We start from the raw sequence: 21,270 nt of genomic DNA, 5'->3' as shown, positions 1-21,270 counted from the left end.
CCTGTTCCTATCGCATCTGATGGACAGTGGGCAGAACATGTTGGCACCACGCCTGCTGGGATACCCCAGAGACTGCTGGGCCAATCTGGGCCCGGTCGCTCCAGGGGATGGCCGCTAAAGTTGACCAGGTCACAGGGTGGAAATGGCAGAATGCCACCTCCACCCTAATGTAACACCTGGCGAACCACCTAGACATAGCGTTAGGGCCTGTAAGGCCAGAACATTAAACACCAGTTAACTTGGCATGGCTGCAGCACACAGTATAGCGATAGGGGCTAAGACACAAACCTATTGAAGAATATTCATCTATTCACAATAAACACATGTTCACAAATGTTCCAACCTGCCTCAGTGCTCTGTCAGAATGGATGGGCAGTGCTGGGCTGTCTGCAGAGGGGGTGCTTGGGAGGGGGGGTGGATGGAGGGGTGGGTATGGACGGCCGTTGGAAGTGGGCACGAGAATGGTTCAGGGCCCCCAGATCAGTCACTGCTCACCGCCCCAGTACCCAGGCCCGCCCCTCTACCCCTCCAACCCCTCTCCACCCCACCCCAGATCCCATCCCCCTTCCACCACCCCAGGTGTTCGACAGTGTGATCGAATAGCCAGCTCGCAAGCAGTGGTCACCCAGGTGGAGGGTGGAAAGTGCTACCATGGGCAGGAGTCAGACGTTGTCGAACGATGTGGAGCACCACAGTTCATCGTAGAGCAGATCGCCATTATCCTCCATCCCATGGACCAGACCCACTGTTACTGCCAATCTAGGGTCCGCAGGTTAGACAAGTATGAATCACGGAGGAGGTTGAAGGTGCGTGGGGGGAGAGGTGTTGGTGCAGGAAGGATTGGAACATGGGAGGGGGTGTTCAGCTGCGGGGTGGTGGGCACGGCTGTTGGTGAGGGACGAGATGTTCGTGCCGCCATCGGCCAGGCCCCTGAATCGGTGAATCTGGAAGTGATTGGAGTGTCCCGTGCCTGGCGGTTCTAGCACGCATTCTGGATGCACTGCTTGATCACGGCCCTGCTCGCTGCAGGGGTGCCGTAGCAGGTCACCGCATTGGACCTGCTACGACAGATAGGTGTCATCAGCCACGACTGCAGCGGATATCCCCTGTCGCCAAGAGCCAACCCTTCACCTGGGGGTGCGCCTCAAACATATCGGGAGCTGTCCAGTGTGCCAGGATGAAAGTGTTGTGCCTGTTGCCTGGGTATCGGGTGCGGACGTGCATGATGTGCGTCTCATGGTCACACAACAGCTGCACATTCATGGAGTGGTACACCTTTCGGTTTGTGAAGGTCACCCATTCATCCACCAGTGCTAGTAGGCGTGCATAAATCCCTGCGAGGGCGGCTGATTGGGCATCCTGGTGGGCTTGGTCAACATTGAAGTCGATGGGCTGGATTCTCCATCGGCGGGATCCTCTGCTTCGCCGGCAGCGAACTCACGTCTGCGATTTTCCCGACTGTGTGGGGGATTTATTTTACCAACCGCAGGACTGGTAGACCAGGGCGACGCCTCTGGAAACATATCCCGTGAGCCTCAGAGAATACCCGGACGGGTCCGTTAATGATATGCCAGTGGTATTTATTGTACATGCGGCGTAGAACGCATTCATGCCACTGTTGAGGCACCGGAGCATGGCATTCCATCGGGCGCCCATCGCCGGACTTGACTTCTCATAACACAGAACATACAGTGCAGGAAGAGGCAATTCGGCCCATCGAGTCTGCACCGACCCACTTAAACCCTCACTTCCACTCTATCCCCGTAACTCAATAACCCCTCCTAACATTTTTGGTCACGAAGGGCAATTTAGCAGGGCCAATCCACCTAACCTGCACGTCTCTGGACGGTGGAAGGAAACCGGAGCACCCGGAGGAAACCCACGCAGACACGGGGAGAAGATGCAGACTCTGCACAGATAGTGCCCCAGCAAGGAATCGTACCTGGGACCCTGGCGCTGTGAACCACAGTGCTATCCACTTGTGCTGCCGTGCTGCCCTTACTGGCTGACGTGCGATGCTCCACCCAATCATGCCTCGCAATCCTGGCATCGCTGAATCCATCCCATAATGTTCCTTTCACAAAACTTTGTTTACTCTGCCTGACTGCCTTGAAATTTTCCCTATTGCCCTGCGATAACATCTTTAATCATGGCTTCTGACATAAGCACTATGGGGACCAGTTGTGTTGAATGGCCTGTTTCTGCGCTGTTTATCCTCTCAGAATCCATGTAAAAAAATAAATCCATTGAATGGAACTTCATCCTTTGTTTAACACACCTGTATCCTTTGCTTTTAGTTAGTCTTTTATCTTGAGACCAAGTTGTGGCTTTCCCCTAAAGCTAGTTGAGTCCTGCCTCTCCTCCAAGTCACTACAGCACACAGAATGACACTGAGTTTACGGTGTTGGTCACTGTTGCTTTGGAGACTGATGGACAATGACAAGCAATAACAACTTACTCAGCCTGCTGCCTTCACAGTGGCCACCTCACAGAATAGTGCAATGACCCCTTAAATTTATATTTAAAGTATGCATCCTTGGGATTCTACACTATTTATCCAACTGGAAAAATGTGTGGGAGGGGTTAACGTCAATCTGAGTTGATTTATCAGCCTGAGGTCACTCTGTTCCTAGCCTTACCATCTTACCTCTGTCGCTGTTAAAGTTGATTTTAAACTGTAGACCAACCAGAGCTCACTTTACATTCCCAAGCCGTGGGCCTGATGGCAGTGTGATGGAATTTTGACTCAAGGGTGTTTGCTACAGGCCCACAGTGAAACTTTAGGAGAGTTTCAGTCAAACACCCCTCCCCATTCCTCTTTTGCAGTGAACCTTCACTCGCCCAAACTCCTTGATCACCTGCAGACTCCTCCATCCTCCCACTGACTGCTGGTGGCTATTTATAGGGGTTGCACTAAATGTCTGCCCTCTTTTTCTAAATTCAAAATGGATCTGGTCGGGTGTCAGCCAGGACTTCTGAAAGCTTTCATGTTAACGAGGCCCTGGTATTAATCCCAACACAGTCTCCAAGCCACTCAACTCCGCAGGTGCTTTGGACCTGCTGGGCACTTTCTCCACCCACATTCTTCCTCCTTTTAAAATTGGAGCTACAATATGGACTGAAGAGCCTAAAGTTATGTGCAGCTGATTAATATTCGGCTGCGTACCATGACTATAGGTATGCCTGTTCTGCCATGCGATTGTACATACAAGGCCTGATACATTAGGTTTGATTGACCACGGTTGAATTTGCTTGTTTGATCTTTGTGGGAAGACAAGAATTAGTTCGGGAGTAAAAATATACCAAGGAAAACCTGGCTATTCACCTGAACAAGCTAGAATTTGAATAGCAGTCCATACAGAAGGCAGCAACTCGGAAATAAAGTGATGAAAAGCCTGTAATTATAGGCCAGGAATGGATCAGTATTTACTGCAAGAATGCCTCTGATATAATAATAATTATAATATGAATATGATAATCAAGACACGAAGAGAAAGAATCTCTAAACCTTTGATTTCATAAGTGATAAGGGGAGTCACGACCCTTGAAACAGTATGAAGATACATCTGTATGATGCGCATCAAGCGTGTGGAATTTTTGGGAGCCCTGTAACAGTCAAAATGGGAATTTGGAAACAGTTCCTCGAGAGTCTATTCATGTGTGATCACTCACAGAGCTCACCATGCAGGGCGTAACCAATCCCTGATCGCCACATGGTTTGAACACGTACAGAGGGCTACAAGAAAGATATGCTTTGATTTGTTCCCCACAGGACAGCCGAATGATGGTCAATGCGTCACAAGATACATCTTTTCCTCTTGGTGCCTGATCAGCGCTCTACACGTGCACAGGGACACAAACAAACCTGGACAAGAGGAAAGCTTCAGACATCATTAAAATTTAAGTCTCGTGGTTGAATTAAAGCAGAGAGTTGGAGCAGAAAGTGCCAGTCTTTCTGTGGGTTAAAGTAAAGGGACTGACAAAAATCTGGGGAGTGTTTGAAAAGTTCAACTTTGCGGATATCATCCAGACAACTAGATATGGAAAACCCTTGATCTCACAGTTTAAAGACAGGGATCTGGGTGAAAGAGGCCAATCATGCTGTGTGTTAAAATGGTAAAACACAAACAGGATTGGGAGAATTCAGCTTCTGTGGGGTATTTATAAAATGAGGACGAAAATGAACTGAAAGAAATCAGTTTGTAATCGTTGTCTTGTCATTAATGGCTCCTGCCTGATGTAATTCGCCTGTTCATCAGCTATCAGTGTGCAATTGATATCCCTGTGATTTTGAAACATAGTTAAATAAAGTTAGTGAGCGAATTTTATAATCCTACATCTTTGTCAGCATCATTATTTATTCTATTCAAGTCTGGACCCCTGTAATAGTTCAAATGTATCAGAGCCTAAATGAGTTGTTTGCAGTGGAATTGCAGTGCGAGCAATTCGACACATGCCTAATTAAGATTTTGTGTCCAGTTTACTTTGCACTTCCTGCTGGGTGTTCTCTTACGGACCCTGGCTCTTTTCAAGCATTTTAGCTTTGACTTACCCAAGAGGATGCAAAAGGTAGCCTCAACAATGAATGTAGGCAGGCAATTTGACAGTGCAGGGTGTTACATCTGCACTAAATCTGCCCTTATGCAAGGCCCACATTTATAAGTATTCTCAGCTCTGAATAACTCACGATCCAAATCATTTGCCTACTTAATCACCAGGGAACCCCAACTGCCATCTAGTAACCATCATCTTATTCATCTAGTAATGTGCACAGCTAACGAGTCAGGAGTAACTTGTGTTTTCTACAACAGTCTGTATTGTGACTCTCAAATGTACATTGTGTAAATGCTAAACTGAATTTCAGACAATCTGCACTCTTATTTGATGCCGCTTAATCCCCACTGACTGCAAGAGTATTCTGATCTATCCATGACACTCTCACCAGGCCTGTACCAATAAAACAAAAGGCTGTTATATAATTCAGGAAACTCAGTCTTCGTTAAGTATCGTTCCCTTGATAAAGTAAAGCCATTAACTAAAGGTCACTCTGATAATTCAACTGCAAATCTCAGATTGAGCTCTGCTTATCAGTATTCCAGTTTTACAAAGCATAACGCACAATCCTCATTCTAAACGAAGAGCTAAGTCAAAATAGAATCACATAGATATTTGCAGCACAGATAAAGTCCATTCAACCTATTATGCCGATTCTGGCTCTTTGCTGGAGCAATCCAAAATTAATTGCACTGTCCCATTTGTTTCCCATTGCCTTGTATCTTACCCTGCATGAAGTATTGATCCAGTTTTCTAAAAGATATAATTAATCTCTGCTTCAAGCACTCCAAATGTCAAAGAGCTATCCCATCTCCTCACCTCACTCTCATTACGACAATTTGATAATGATGACCTATTATAACTGATTCTGTAAGTGGTGGGAAAAGGCCGGGATGCTCCAGGATGCGCTGCGGTCGGTTTATCCAGAACAGAGGTGGCTCGCAATTGACTTTCGGGGGCATCTTCCTGATTGGCCCAAGTCAGTGGCAATTTACATGGCTCGCCCGTCTCACTTCCGGGGAACCGGCAGTGGGGGTCGACTTCAGCGAGACTGGAAGATCTTTCTGCCGGTAAGGACTAGAAAATCCCACCCAGAGTCTTTCCTTAATCGCTTTATTAAAGATCTCCACCATTCAAAATAACGTCCATTCAATCTTTTTCTGGCCTTCTCTGTGTCAACAAACAATTTTTGTGGTATCTTCCCACATGGAGATGTCTAGGAGGCATCCTGACGAATATTTGCTTTGTTCTCATTTTGATTTTTGTAACCTTCTGAAAATGACACACGCTAAAATGTATATAGTAGGCTGAACGAGGCCGAAACAAAGTTTTACACCAATGCTTAAACAAGACTCTAAGCTTACAGTTTGGGTTTCCCTCTCGTCCAATGGTAAGTTTACAGTGTTATCTGGAGCCAAGTCAAAAAGGTGTGGAACAGCCTTCGTTCTCTGACAGTCAAGATTGCAAAACAGATATTATCAACTACATCGCGTACCAGGGTTATAGAGGGAGAAACAATTTGATGCCCCTTGTTATTATCTCGCTAGAAATACGGCTAAACAAGTGCACACATGTTCACCTGCTAATGTGTAGGCTCCACAGAATTGCAGAGCACCCATAAGACAAAATCATGAAGGCTGATTTAGTACATTTAACAGAGATTGGGAGAAAATCAGAAGAGGGCATGTCAAAATGTGTTTTTTTGCAATGATCTGTAATTGAAGAGAAAACTATTTACAGAAATCCATTTCTTTTCACCACCAAGGATGTTGTAGGGGGAGAAGAGAGTGAGCACCCTTAGACTTGCATTAAAGATAATACTGGCAAGGCCACCTTTATTGTCCTATTCCAGGCTCCATTGAATTATTATGCATTTTTCAGGGTTGCACTCGATGCCCTTCTGAATACAGAACAAAGATCCTGGGTCCAAGATTTTCTGCTCCCCCGCAGCGGCGTATTTACAGCGGCAGAGGCAGCTGAGGTCTATGTTGTTTTGTATGGCTCGTATCCTCCCTCTCCCCCGCCCCCCCCCCCCCCCTCCCCCCCAAAAGAAGATCCTGCCAGAGGGAAGGGCTGGAAAATATCCCACCCTGGGGAATATTTTAATTTATCAATGCAAAGACAGCCTGAGCGGGCGATTCAGTAGCTCCAAAGAATACAAGGCCCAAGTGATTTAACAGCCAAGCTTCATCTAACACATGACCAGCAGGAATTTATGTCAAGCTTGGCAGGTGGGAGTGGAGATTGAGGTGGGAGCAGGCTTCAAGGAGATAGTCCTCAGCAAAAAATAGCGGCTTGGTTGGGGTGTTGCCCGTATTGGAAAGACTAGAATAGGGAAGGCCCAAGGATTTCTTTCTGCACCAGTGACCTCCTTACTCTTAAGCCTTCTCCAAGTTGTTACTTCTTCTGGCCACTGCTGCATCTCACCACATTTCTCTGGTGGGTGACATCTGGTGGGTAACAAAGCCTGCGACTGCCTTTGTTAAAACCAGGCCCCAATGACATCTAGACTGAAATTGGATGAGACAGACTTCATAGCCTGAAAAGATAAAATGCCTCCAGGTGTGATGGAGCTGTCCTCGTGGGCACAGCTGAATTTAACTCACTCCCACTGCATCAATTCCACCAAATTATGTGGTGGAGATGGCAGCCGTGCTTCACATTGACCTTCTTTCTTTAGTTGTCTGTGATAAGGCTGGGGTAAATCATTCTGCTCAATTCAACTAAGGACATATTAAGGAAATCTATGTATTCCTGTCCAAATTGCAACAGACAACTCAAACTTTCTACGGCTCTAAATTTTCCACAAACCACCGCCCAGCTCATCGCTGCCTACTCCACCACACTTCCATTCTGTTTAAGCAGGTTAGGACAAAGTGATCAGGATTTTTTCTGAACAAGGAGCTGCTTCTGATTTCAGATGCAGATGAATAACAGTACAACAGGAAACAACCAAATTAAGCACAATTTTTTTCTGTTTGTACGTACCTTGGGATTGACCACATTTAACAAACAGCTATGTTGCACTGGTGATTGTTGGCCCAGTTGATTGAAAAGTTACACCAATAGCCGGAAAGGAATGAAAAGTGACAAGCCAGTGAAATAGCTTACCTTATCGGGGTCTGTGGCACTGATAACCCAGACGCAATGTGCATTGTTCTCATATTGGACGGGATAATTGGGAGATGTGATGGTTCCACTTGGACCTCGTAGATTGGAGCCACATGTTCTCGCTAAATTGAAAGTGAAAAATAGAAAAATGCATTAAAATAAACTGAAAACAACAGAGTGACATTTCTCCACAATAGAATGCCCAGCCTAATAATCTGCATACAATACGACACAACATTAGGAAACTTTCCGAAAGGCAATGGTTGATGTGGAAAATGGTCTGACACATTAGTGCATTCCTCTAGGCATAATGGACATGTCTCTGAAACTGGAGTTAAGGTGTCTTTGAGGTAGAGTGGCAGCAGCTTTATCTTGCATCTAACTATCCTACGCCTGGTATTACTTGATGTCTTACTTGTTTAGTGACTGCTATTGAAAAATATGGGAGTATCAGGTGAGGGGGAGACATCAGGGTGCAAAGTCCAGCACAGTGGAATAGTCTCTTGCCACCAGTTGTGCATGAAGCATAGTCGCTTGAACAACGAACTACAGAGTTGCGTGTAGAACTATACCATAACAGGATCCAATTACTTCACAAGATAGGGGGGTGAAGGAAATTAAAAGAGCGTATGTTACTTTGCAAACTCAACTCGTTTTTTTCCCTCTCTGAATTTGCTCCTGACAAGTGTTATGCCCATCATCCCCTTATCACCACTTTCCTTTAATGGATACATTGATTGCAGGAATAAGAGGGAGAGTCCTTAGACTAACTATTCCAGCTACACATTTTACTCTGAGTTAGTAAACCAAAATGGTCGATCTCTTCCCTTCCTGTGAGATGTTCCTGTGCTGTGTGTCAAAATAAAAAAAGACACTCAGATCTGCAAGTCAAAAAAACCATTAAGTATGCACAGTAAACTCAGCTGTCATGCAGTAATCCTGGTAAAGTATTCAGCTCCCAACTAGGCCAATTGGAAAATTTACTGTGCAGTGAGAAACTGCACTGCAGGCCAGAGAGGTAGCAGGTTCAACCCTTTGTCTGCAGAGAGTTTAGCTGATGCCATCTCATGTGACAAAAAGGGACATCATACTTATTCTCAGCCTCCTGGAGCTCAGGAGAAAGATAATCCTGTTATTCGAATGATTTTCCAGTGATGCCTCCTGGGAATGTATGGGCGGGATTCTCCCGGTGGGGCAGGAGGTCCCGGTGAGATGGAGTGGCGTGAATCACTCCAGCGTCGACCCACCCCAAAGGTGCAGAATCCTCTGCACCTTCAGGGGCTAGTCGGGCGGCGGAGTGATTCGCGTCCCGCCAGCGGGCGTGGAAGGCCTTTGGCGCCACACCAGCCGGGGCCGAAGGGATTCTGCCGGCCAGCGCGAGTCCGCGCATGCGCGGGAGCGTCAGCGTCTGCTGACGTCATCCCCGCGCATGCACGCGGGGGGGGTTTCACCTACACGTCGGCCATCACGGAGGCTGACACGGCTGGCGCATAGGAAAAGAGTGCCCTCACGGCACAGGCATGTCCGCGGATTGGTGGGCCCCAATTGCGGTCCAGGCAACCGTGGGGGCACCCCCCGAGGCCAGATCGCACCCCGAGGACCCCGGAGCACGCCCGTGCCACCAGGTCCCGCCGGTAAGGGACCTTTGTCTAATTCACACCAGCGGGTCTGGCAAAGAACCAGCGGGACTTCAGCCCATTGCAGGCTGGAGAATTCGGGTAGCCCCGGGGCCCATTGAGACGCCGGTCCCCGCTATTCTCTGAGGTGGGCGGTGCGATTCACGGAGGGCCAATTTTTGGGGGCCGGAGAATTTGGAGGGTGGTGGGGGTGGGATTCACGCCGACCCCCGGCGATTCTCCGACTTTATACAAACCTACATTTGAAAAAAAAAATGATCGGCAGTATTTATTTTTTTGCTTTCACTATATGTGGTTGATGCTGGCTCGTCCAACGTTTTTGTTTCCCATTTCTAATTGCCCTTGAGAAGGTAGTGGGGAGCTGCCTACATGAACCATTGAAATCCATGTTGTTTACACCCCCCCCCGTGCTATTCGGAGGAAGACCCAGGACTTTGACTTCGTGACGGACCAGCAATATAGTTCCAATTCAGGATGGTGTGTGGCTTGGATGGGGAACTTGCAAATGTTTGTGTTCTCATCCATCTGCTGTTTGTGTCATGCTAGATGATGGAAGTTGCAGCTTTAGAAGGTGCTTTCAAAGGAGTCTTGGTGAGTTCCTGCTGTGCATCTTGTAGATGGTACATACTGCTGCCACTGTTTGGCAGCAGTGGGGGCATTGTAAGCTTGTGGATGAGGTAGCAATCAAGTGGGCTGATTTGCCCTGGATGGTGTCAAGCTTCTTGAGTGTTGTTGGAGCTGCATTCATCCAGGCAAGTGGAGAATATTCCATTACACTCCTGACTTGTGCGTTGTAGATGATGGACAGGCTTTAGAAGAGTCAGGAGGTGACTTGCTCATTGCAGTATTCCCAACCTCTGACCTGCCCTTTTAGCCACAGTATTTAAACGGCTGATTGCATTCACTTTCTGATCAGTGGTCAATACAAGGATGTTGATTGGAGGATAAAACATTTTCTACTGATATTTATGGAGTCTAAGGACTGTACATACTGCACACTGAGTGAGTGGCCATGGAGTATAAATGGGAGGCGTAGAGATGGAATCAGTGAGCTGAGGAGGCAGGGGCTGACATTGAGGTGGGTTAGGTTGAGAGGGGTGAAGGGTGAAGTTTAGGAAGCATTTAAACGCAGTTATGTGTTGGATGCTGTGTTGGAGAATTAAGATAGGCCTTCGAACCCACAGTCCTCACATCTCCAGCACTGCTCGCGAAGTGTACTACAAACTCTACCCCAGTGTGAAAATGTTGTGTGAAATCACACATGGATAAGCCATGCATTTTGTGAACCTAGAAGAAGATTCGGCACATTGACTCCACTCCGCAGCCCACTCTATGGTTAAGCCAAAATGAAACTAACACATCAGAAATTATGAGCACCAACACATGCTCTCCCATGGTCAATACAAAGTGCACCATCAAACTCCATTAGCATAAAATGTGTCTTTTAATGATGCTTTCTCAAGGGATCATTGTGGATTGCTTAGGAAAATCATAGTACATTGTACATTTAGTGTACATTGTACAGTTAAGAAAGTTCTTCAAATCTTTCAACTGCTAAATAGTAAAAAGAATCTCTTCATTCATGGGATGTGGCTAGGTCAGCATTTTCTGCCCATCCCTAGTTGCATTTGAGAAGATAGCAGTGAGCTGTCTTCTTGAAACGTTGCAGTCCCTGTGATGTAGGTACACCCACAGTGCTGTTAGGGAGGGAGTTCCAGTTGTTTTGAAAGAAGGGGAAACATTATAGCTATTGTATAACTAAACAGAAAAGAAAAGCTATAAAATTCATTATGAAACTACTTTAAACAAAGATTGAAAAAAAATCAGAAGCTAATTGAATTGATAAAGATGGGATCTTCTAAATCAGCCGTTCTATTCTAGCAATTTCTCGACTGTGTCTGTAACCTACAGAAGTAGAGAAGGAACGTGCTCTCTGAGAGGTGAATAACAATTCACGCAGGGATTATTCAGATGTGTCAAGCATACATATTACTGCCGTTGCTATGGCTTTGCTCCAAATGAATGACACGTGGAAACTTTATACTCATCAATCTGCATTGATGAATTCTGTAATTACACATTCTGTATCGATTGCTCAGTGATATTTTTAAATGTAAGTAACAGAAATCAGCTCTCGTGTAAATGTTAGAAAATGTACTGAGTCGTCATTTTGAGGATAAATGGACTTGGTCGTTTTTATGTTCCAGCTGGAATTGTCTCCTTTTCTCACTGCTTATCGAGGTCATTTATTCTCGTGAAAAGAAGTGTATAACCCAGTCAAGGACAGGAGTCTGTCCAGAAGGTGTGCCAACTCACACAGGACTGAAAAGTTTATTTTACTTCCAATTAGAAGCATACCTTTTCCACCACACAAAAAAATGCAAGAGATAGGTCTAATTATAGATGTTACAAAGGACACTACCAAAAATATCTAATCCTTATCATAGTTTGGGTCCTGCAAGGGATCAGGGTTGTGGATACTGGCAATGGCGGCGCTGCCACTCGCCCCTGGGGAGTATTCTGTGAATTTGATAGTGGTAATCATGCTGAGGATCTGGAGGCAATTTCGATAGCCTTCAAGTTGAGGACAAGGTTGAGGGTGATGCTGTTAAGAGGGAATCATGGGTTTGAGCCTGGGAGGATGGATGCGAGGGTGGGGATGGGAAGAGAAATGGGTGAAAGAGATGAAGGATCTGCTTCTGAAGGGGAGATTTGCAAGTTTAAAAGAGTTGGAGGCGAAGTATGGGCTGCAGTGTGAGGAAGGCTTCAGGTATATGCAGGTATGGAATTTCGCAAGAAAGACTTTTCCGAGTTTCCCGGCGGTGCCGCCCTCCTCGTTGTTGGAGGAGCTACTGTCGGTGAGGAGGGGGCAGGCGGAGATTGGGGTTGTCTCAGTGATTTATGGTCGAATTATGGAGGAGGAGAAGGAGTCAATGGAGGCGATTAAGGCTGTGAGGGAGGAAGAGTTGGGGATGGATTATGGTGCCAAGGGCTGCAAAGGCTTGTGTGTGAGGTTGGGCCTTATTCAGTTAAAAGTAGTGTATAGTGCGTACTTAACAAAGGAGTGGATGAGCCGGCTGTTTCAGGGGGTGCAGGATAGATGTGAGCAGTGTGAGAGGTGACCAGCCAACCATGTCCATATGTATGGGTCCTGCCTGAATTGGGGGTCGGTTTCCTGCACCATGTCCTAGGTTCTGCATGTGGATCTGGAGCCGGGTTCCCTAGAGGCCATATTAGAAGTACTGGATCTGCCGGAATTGCAGACGGGAGCGGGGGCAGATATTTTGGCCATCGCCTCGCTGATCGCTCGCAGGCAGATCCTGTTGGGGTCGAGGTCAGCTTCTCCACCTAGTGCCTCAACGTGGCTGGGGAACCTGTTGGACTTTTTGACCGTGGAAAATGTAACGTTTGCACTGAAGGGGCGGAGGAGAGGCTTCCACCAGAGATGGTTGTTCATTTTGCATTTTGAAGACCTGGCTGCTGCCAATGGGTTGGGGGAGGAGGGGAGATGGGGCTGGAGGTGGGGGGGGGGGGGGGGGGGCATTGGGTTTTGGTTGTGTAAAAATGTAAAAATGTTTAACATGTTGAATTAAAATATATTTTTAAAAAAAGCAATGCACCCTTGCTCACGAGTTTCCAAGAGGCGTGGGGTGGCTTCAATGGAAAACCCCATTGACAAGCAGTGGGAGTAGAGAATCCCGCCGCCAGCGAATGGCACGCTGCCCAGAAATACACGGCTGGGGGACCGGAGCATCCAACCCGTTTGTATCCAGCAGGGAGACAGGATGATGACTGTGAAACAGCATATGGGAGACAACTGAAAATGCTGAAACCTGAAGAGTTTTGTGGGCAGTACATGGGAGGGTCTGCAGCCTTTTTGATAATAATCGTTCTCAAATGATGCTGATTGGTTGAATCCCCATCAGAGAGAGTCTAGGACAATAGGGCATAATCTCAGAGTAAGGTGTCACCCATTTTAGATGGAGACAACAAGGAATTTCTTCTCTCAGATGGTAGTGAATATATGTAACTTTTTAACAGCAGAGTTATAGAGGCTGGCTCATTAAGTATGTTCAAGTTGGAGATAGGCAGATTTTTAATCAGTAAGGGAATCAAGGGCTATGGGGATAAAGTGGGAAAGTGGAATTGAGGATTATCATATCAGTCATAATCTCATTAAATGGCAGAGCAGACTCGATGGGCTACTTCTGCTCTTACAACTTATGGTCTTATGATCAACTGGAGTAAAGTTCCTGTTGGAGCTGGCTTGAGGCCTAGATCCTGCACAAATAAAGGGGTGGCAACTTTACCTGGGAAAGGAAGCTGCCATTTGATAAGACTTTGGGCCTCATTCCTATGTTGAGAAAGGAAGTGGACCTTCACCTGGAAGAGGGTCAGTTTTGAAGAACTTTGTAGTTGAGATTAATGCCATATATATTGAAGTGACAATAAAGAAATGAGAGATCTGCCTTTGTTGTATCAGCTATTTAGAGAGTAATGCATTATTTCTATTGAATATAATTTGGCTGTTAATTCATATTTATGTTGATTTTGGTTTGATTGTTACGTAAAAGATTTAAAACGTGAAATCTTGTGCATACGTTTCTTTCATGAGGTTCTTTTGGGCAGTTTGATTGTTTCATGTTATTGGCTTCCACAGGGTCATAACAAAAGTTATGATCCCCATATTACAAAAAGAATATAGAAGCACTGGACAAGGTACAAAAAAGTAAAGACTGAACTGGATGGGGCTTTTTTTCACAATACAGGAGAAGACCGAGAGGTGAACATACGAATTAGGGTCAGGAGTAGGCCATTCAGCCCTTCGAACCTGCTCCACCATCCAACAAGAACATGGCTGACCTGAATGTGGCCTCAACTCCACATTCTGTCTCCCCCTGGATGACCTTTGACTCCCTTGTTAGTCAGGATTTGATCTATCTGCCTTAAAAATATTCATTGACCCTTCCTCTAATGCTCTGATGAAGAGAGTCCAAAGACTCAGAGCCGTCTGGTAGAAAAATAAATTCTCATCTCTGTCCTAAATGGGTAACTCTTTATTTTTTAAACTGTGTTCCCTAGTTCTAATCTGTCCCACAAGTTGAAAGATCCGTTCAGCATCCACCCTGTCAAGTCATCTCAGGATCTTTCATGTTTCAATAAGATCATTTCTGAATCTTCTAAACTCTAATGGATAAAGGTCCAGCCTGCTTCACCTTTCTTCACAAGAAAATCACTCCCATTCTCAGTATCGGCCGAGTGAACTTTCTCTGAACTGCTTCTAATGCATTACTATCTTTCATCAAATAAGGAGACCAAAACTGTACTCAGTACTCTATATGGGGGAAGGTATTCCAACCTGCTTTTATATTTCAACATCCCTGGTTTTATATCCCATTCACCTTGCAATAAAAAACGAAATTCGATTTGCTTTCTGAATCACATGCTGTATCTGCACACTTACTTTTCCTGATTTGTGTACCAGGATACCCAGAATTCTGCAATCTCTCTCCACTGAAATATTATTCTGCTTTTCCATTCTTCCGGCTGAAGTGGACAAATTCACATTTTCTCACATTTATCCTCTTGCCAATTTTGTTGCCCATTCTCTTAACCTATCTATGCCTCTTTGCAGACTCCTCACCTCCTCTGCACAACTTAATTTGGTGTCATCAGAGATGGACAAGGAAAAATAATTAAAATTATAAAGAAGTTCAATATGCTAGACATGGAGGAGATTTTTTTTTCCAATTGTGGACAGTTCGACACTTGGGGCTATGCATTAATAAATCCACTAAGGCACTCGGGATGAGTTTCCTTACTTTGAGATTGATGAGATTTTGGAACTTGTTGGATGAATAGTGTAATAAGTGAATCCTCTATCTCCTGAGGGATAGAGAATATGTTGATAGAGTGAGATTAATTGATAATGGGGGAGGGGGGCGAAACGGACATTTTAGCGCCAAAATAGATTGGTTGGACCAAATGGCCTGTTTCTGTACCATAGATTCAGAGTAGAAAATTCACAGCTGTAATCAAGATTGTGAGGTATTTTCCATGATAACACATTAGTGTGCAACATGCAGGATCACATAACACGTGCCTTTTAGGGATATGAAAGTTATAAAAAAATAAGATTTTTTTTTAACCACAGTATTCATGTTGCTTTTATAAGCTTTCGAGTAACTAGTTTAATGATGATATTTCCAAATTAATCTGCATGGGGAAGACACAGATTTAATGCATAATATGTAGAAAAAGGAAATGCCATTTTTTTTTCAGTAAACAGCGACAATACCCTTTTCATTACGTAACTTGATTTTGAAACCATTCTTGATAACTTACCCCGGCAGACTGGCCTGTGGTCACTCCAAGCTGCCAACGTGTCTGATACTTTCTGACAAGTAATGCTTTTGGATCCCTGAAGCACATAGTTGTCATCGCATGAAAACTGTAAACTGGCACCCAACCTGAAAGAATTGCAAACAGGATTGCAAAGGTTACTATTGTGCAGAAGTTTGAATACTGCCCTCTTTCCTTCAGTTAAATGTTTTAAACAAAAGACATCTGCGCATGATAAATATTCAATTCTTCAGACAATGGAAGAAGCAGGTTTTCAGTTGCAATTTAGTAGCAATTTTAGTCTGGGCCTGTTTTAACGATCAGGAATGCAACAGCAGCAATGGAAAACAGGCCATAATCCATATACACTGTATCTTGACATATCAATGTTCAACTTTGGTGGAGGGAGGGTGGAGTGTGTCCACCCATACCAAGCCAGTGATGACAAAGAGAGGGCTTATTTGTCACTTCCTCCATTGGGAATTCCGATAACCTCAGTGGGTATAAGAACCATCCTCACAACCATCCAATGCAGAGAGTTAAAATTGGAATATTTCTGGGGTTGGGACCAAACATCCAATCAAGCATTGGCTGCAAAGCCACAACCCCAGGGTAGATGCCTCCCCCAGGTTACAATAATGGTGCAGGCACCCACCACAATAGGCAATGTTTAAAATAGGGTGACTTTGCACCTAACCCTCCTGTGGCAGATTTGGGTACTGAATGATGACATTCCTTGTTCTTAGTGTGCCTTGTCCTAATGTTTCATTAAATTAAAGTTTACATTCTGCATTACCAAATTTATGAAGTCTACTACCAATAATTCACTTCCATATAAATTCTGACTGCACTGAAAGGTAGCTTTATTCATGAAAGAACATTTCACAGGTAAATAAAGTATCGTTTTCCTAATTAGATTCAAAGCACATGCCTTAGTTTGACTGATCTCACCTGACAAATTCTTTCCGTAGGGATTGCGCAATTTACTTCTCCGATAACATGCATTGGAATAAAATGTTCCAGGATTCTGTTAAGTGTTACTGGGATGAGAATTGAACAGATGCTTCTAGAACGCGACCAGAATTGTCCAGGATTTTTAAAGGAGACGCTACTTTTTATCATTTAGGCATATTAGGCCACTCAGCCTCCTGGACAATTTGGAAAACTCTGAAGACACACCATCAAAATCACATTTTGATATTACAAGCTTTCCAAAATGATTCATTCCTGCAACTTCCTGAGTGGATTTTTATCATGGAATAAAAAGGACGTTATCCCATTTTTGATTACACTTTGTTCCTCTGGCGGGAATTCTCCATTCTTTGCGGTTCCCGGCAGTGTGCGGTGGTTATGATGGGAAATCCGATTGACAACCGTTGGGAGAATAGAATCTCACTGTCAGCTTACGGTGAGCAGCCAGAAAACACGCGGCTGAGGGACAGGTGAATCCAGCCCAGGATCTTTAGATAAGGGACAGGATTCTCCCTTCTGACGTCAGAGTGTTAACGCCATCGTAAAAGCTGGGGAGTATAACGACGGCGTCATCGGACAGCTAAGTGTAGCGATCCTCTGCCCTACAGGAGTTCAGGAGGCCAGCACGGCACTGGAGCAACTCACACTGCTCCAGCTGCCGAAACCGGTGTCAAATGGGCGCCGCAGGTCTGCGCATGCGTGCTGCGACCGGCGCAAATGCCCGGAGCTGCACTAAGACCAGCACGAATGCGCGGTAGCTTCCTTCTCCGCAGCGGCCCCGACGCAACATGGCGTGGGGCTACAGGGGCCGGCGCAGAGTAAAAGTGGCCTCCATCAGGAGAGGCCGGCCCGCCAATCGGTAGGCCCCGATCGCGGGCCAGGCCACGGTGGAGGCCCACCCTCCCCCTTCCACCCCCCCCAGGGCCGGACCCCCCTCCGCCCCCACCAGGCCGCCTCCAACAGGATGGACGCCAAGGACCCACTGCGTAAGACCAGATGTGAACAGCGCCGGCAGGGCTTGGGATTTTTGGCAGCCACTCGGCCCATCCTGGGCGGAGAATCACCGGGGGGGGGGGGGGGGGGGGGAGGGCCACGCAGAGTGGCCCCCGACCGCGGCGCGCTGGCTGTGCTGGTGCCGATTCACCGGTCACCGGAGAATCAGCGCACTGGCGTCAGTGTAGATTCACGCGAATCGTGCCCGGCCCGGCGGTTCTCCGAACCGGATTGGGCTGACAGAATCCCGCCCAAGATTCCTGGAAACCTGGGAGATGATGGAAAGTGACTTTCAGGATAGATAGAATTTGTTATGCTGATTAATTTGAATGTTCTTCCAGCAGTAATTGGTGCAATTCATCAGAAATATTTCAAAGTCCGGTTTCGGGCACGTTTGGCGGGGCGTTTTTCAAAAGCTGCAATGCCGAGATTGACACCGCTATTCAATGGCACTTCGGGTTTTTTTGGGATGATGGGAGCTTCTCCCCATCAAGGCCACACTTTGAAAGTTTTCCAGCACTGGGGAGCTGAGCAAGCCAGCAGGACAGGCTCCTCAAAGATTGGAGTGCCATTTTGAAAGGCTACTCCGAAATCTATACCCTCCTTTTCAGGATTCCCGTTTTCCAGGAACCCCCTTCAGACCCCCAAAACTCTCTGAGGCCCTCCCAAACCCCCTTTTCATGAGCATAGTTCCCCAAGCCCCGGCCCTTGGCTGTGCCAACTTGGCACATGGACGCCTTGGCATGCCAGCCTAATACCCTGGCAGTGCCAACTGGGCATCCTGGCAATCAGGTTGATGCTACCAGTATGCCCAGGTGACACTGCCAGGTTGCAAGTCTGGCAGTGCCAAGGTGACCAGATGCCAGAGGGAGTGCCAGCCGGAGTGCCAGGGTAAGACATGCCCTGTCTGACCACCCGGGACACGAATGGCCTGCGAGACCACCAGAGGTGCCATCATGACTGGTCCACAATTGTGGAAATGTTTAATGGCTCATTTAAATATCATTAACTGGATCACGCCCAGCGAGTGAGTGCATGATTCAGATTGCACCAGGCGTTGCGAGTCAGGTGACTCATGATCAGCATGGCGCAAAGCCTGATTTGGGGCTCTCCCAGGATTCACCCATCGTGCCTGGCCTTACGCCAGGTGAAGCCCGGTGACCATTCTATCAAAATTCCTCATCTTACAGTCACTGCTGTTGAATACATGTCACTGCACCAGTCAGTTTCCAGAGTGACCCACTACCATCCCTTTTTTTCAATCCTTTCAATTGGTGTCCTTTGGCTGTCTGGAGAACTGTCGACTTTACCCATTGTAGAATGTGGTGTTGGTTATGGTAAGACAATGGGATGCTGACAAACAAGTCAGTATGGTTTTGGAATATGGCACTATATAAAAATGCCTGATGACCAACGGAGCTCTGGGCTACTGAGCTTTTATAGAACAGCTGATCATAACTAGCAATCCGGTGCTAAAATTGTCAACGTGGGCACTTTTTCTCTGTTTTCCCCTTCTGAGATTTGTTGTGGCCAGAAGTTTTATCTATGCAGTATAGAGTCATTGATGTTTACAGCATGGAAACAGGCCCTTCGGCCCGGCTTGTCTATGCCGCCCAGTTTCTATCACTAAGCTAGTTCCACTTGCCTGCATTTGGCCCATATCCCTCTATACCCACCCTGCCCATGTGACCGTCTAACTGTTTTTTAAAGGAAAAAAATTGTTCCCCACCTCTCCCACTGCCTCTGGCAGCTCAGTCCAGATGCTCACCACCCTCTGTGTGAAGAAATTCCCCCTCTGGTCTCTTTTGTGTCTCTCCACTCTCTCCTTAAACCTATGTCCTCTAGTTCTAGACTCCTCTACCTTTGGGAAAAGATGTTGGCTTATCTATGTCTCTCATTATTTTATAAACCTTATAAACCATGAGAAGGGCAGCACGGTGGCCTAGTGGTTAGCACAACCGCCTCACGGCGCTGAGGTCCCAGGTTCAATCCCGGCTCTGGGTCACTGTCCGTGTGGAGTTTGCACATTCTCCCCGTGTCTGCGTGGGTTTCACCCCCACAACCAAAAAATGTGCAGAGTAGGTGTATTGGCCACGCTAAATTGCCCCTTAATTGGAAAAAATAATTGGGTAATCTAAATTTATAAAAAAATAAAATAATATAAAATAAATCATGAGAACAAGTTGCAGACCGATCCTTGGTGGGGGGAGCCAGTGTTTTTGAAACTTTTAGTTTTTCCGGGACTCACTTTTACCAACCAGTTGACCTTTTTGACCCATGTTGACTGACCTTTGCGAGACACCATTTTCAAATACCTTTAATATAACAGGTGAGTCTGTTTGGTCTTCACTATCTCACTCCAATCAGGTTCACAGGAGGAGAGGGCAATGCGGTTATCCGGTGCAGATGTCAGCCAGTTCCTTTGTGCCAGCTTCATCTTTTGTGAGGACAGAAAATCTAACCTCGCACAGGTTGGTTGTTGTGAAAGGCAAGAGCAACAAATGCTCGTTTTACTCAACACTGGATACTCCTTGGAAATGCTGCTCCAGAATGCTGACAGCCTCATTGACTTGTGGTGTGTTTTTAATTTGCTGTCATAGGTGGGCTGAGAAGTTCCGTTTACTAATTTGGAGCCAGTTGATAGTTAATAATACACTCTGGGATCTCAAACTCAAAGGGATCTTTCATGCACCTCTTCTCTCCATGGAAAGTAGCAACAAAAACTGTTGATCAGTGCAGCTAGATGTGACTGAATAAGGCCTGGCAGTCTATTGACAATTCCCGTACTAATACTGTTTTCTTCGAAGTGTCGTAGCAATGTGGGAACATGTAGCAGTTTTGGCTTTGTACTCCATTGGCAAAATTAGAACGATTTTTGGAAAGCATCTATTTCTGCACAGTGCCAAAAGCAATCATCATCCTTCTCTTGCAATTTGAGGTTCAGCTTGTTTAGAATTGAAACCATGCCTGCAATGTACGATATAGTTAGCATCCAAGTTTCATCACCAAAGAAATCAGCCAGAGGGACGATTTCTCAAGGAGAAAAGCATGGATTTCAGACATCAGTTCATAAACTCTGCCAAGCACCCGACCGCTTGACAGTCAATGTATCTCTGTGTGGAACAGTAAATGTGAGTGTACTCGGGTCCCATATCAGAACACAATGCCTCAAAAAGCTTGGTATTGAGCACGCACCGTTCAATGAAATTCATGACTTTCACAGTTCTTTGCAACACCACTTCAAAATCAGATGGAAATGCCAATGCCTCATGGTGAATAAAGCAATGATTCCAACAATATCCTGACTAGCTGCTTCATTAATCATTATTATAACTCTGCTGTTTCTCCCAGTCATTTTGGCTGCCCATGGCTTATGATTCCTCTGCAATGAACCAGTCGAGCCCACACTTTCCAGCCACGTAGCTATTCCACGCTTCAAAAATCTATGTGCCAGTCATTGCTGGTTGGTAATGTCAGACAGCACAGTAAATCCTCAACAAATTAATTGTGCCAAATGTACCTGACGTCAATGAACACGGTCACTCAATCTGAAACGTCTGTACTTTCATCCAGTTGTATTGAGAACTCCTGTGCTGATTTTAAATGAGAAATAAGCTGGGTTTCTAAATTCTCAGCAATATCACAAATTCGGCGAGCCACT

General features: G+C 45.9%; 1 protein-coding gene across 1 annotated transcript in view; it reads right to left on the bottom strand.

Moving 5' to 3' along the window:
• LOC119967641 (CUB and sushi domain-containing protein 1-like) overlaps window positions 1-21,270 on the bottom strand; it is a 2,889,858-nt gene that overhangs the window by 955,506 nt on the left and 1,913,082 nt on the right. Inside the window, exons 9-10 of the mRNA XM_038800434.1 lie at window positions 15,648-15,772; window positions 7,666-7,787 (exon numbers count right to left, since the gene is read on the bottom strand). Of these exons, the coding sequence (XP_038656362.1) occupies window positions 7,666-7,787; window positions 15,648-15,772 (247 nt within the window). The remainder of the gene's footprint in view (window positions 1-7,665; window positions 7,788-15,647; window positions 15,773-21,270) is intronic.

This window comes from Scyliorhinus canicula, chromosome 6, assembly GCF_902713615.1.
Source record: "Scyliorhinus canicula chromosome 6, sScyCan1.1, whole genome shotgun sequence".
Taxonomy (NCBI): Eukaryota; Metazoa; Chordata; class Chondrichthyes; order Carcharhiniformes; family Scyliorhinidae; genus Scyliorhinus; species Scyliorhinus canicula.
Note: the sequence above shows the minus strand (reverse complement) of the source record. Positions and strands in the feature narration are given on the sequence as shown.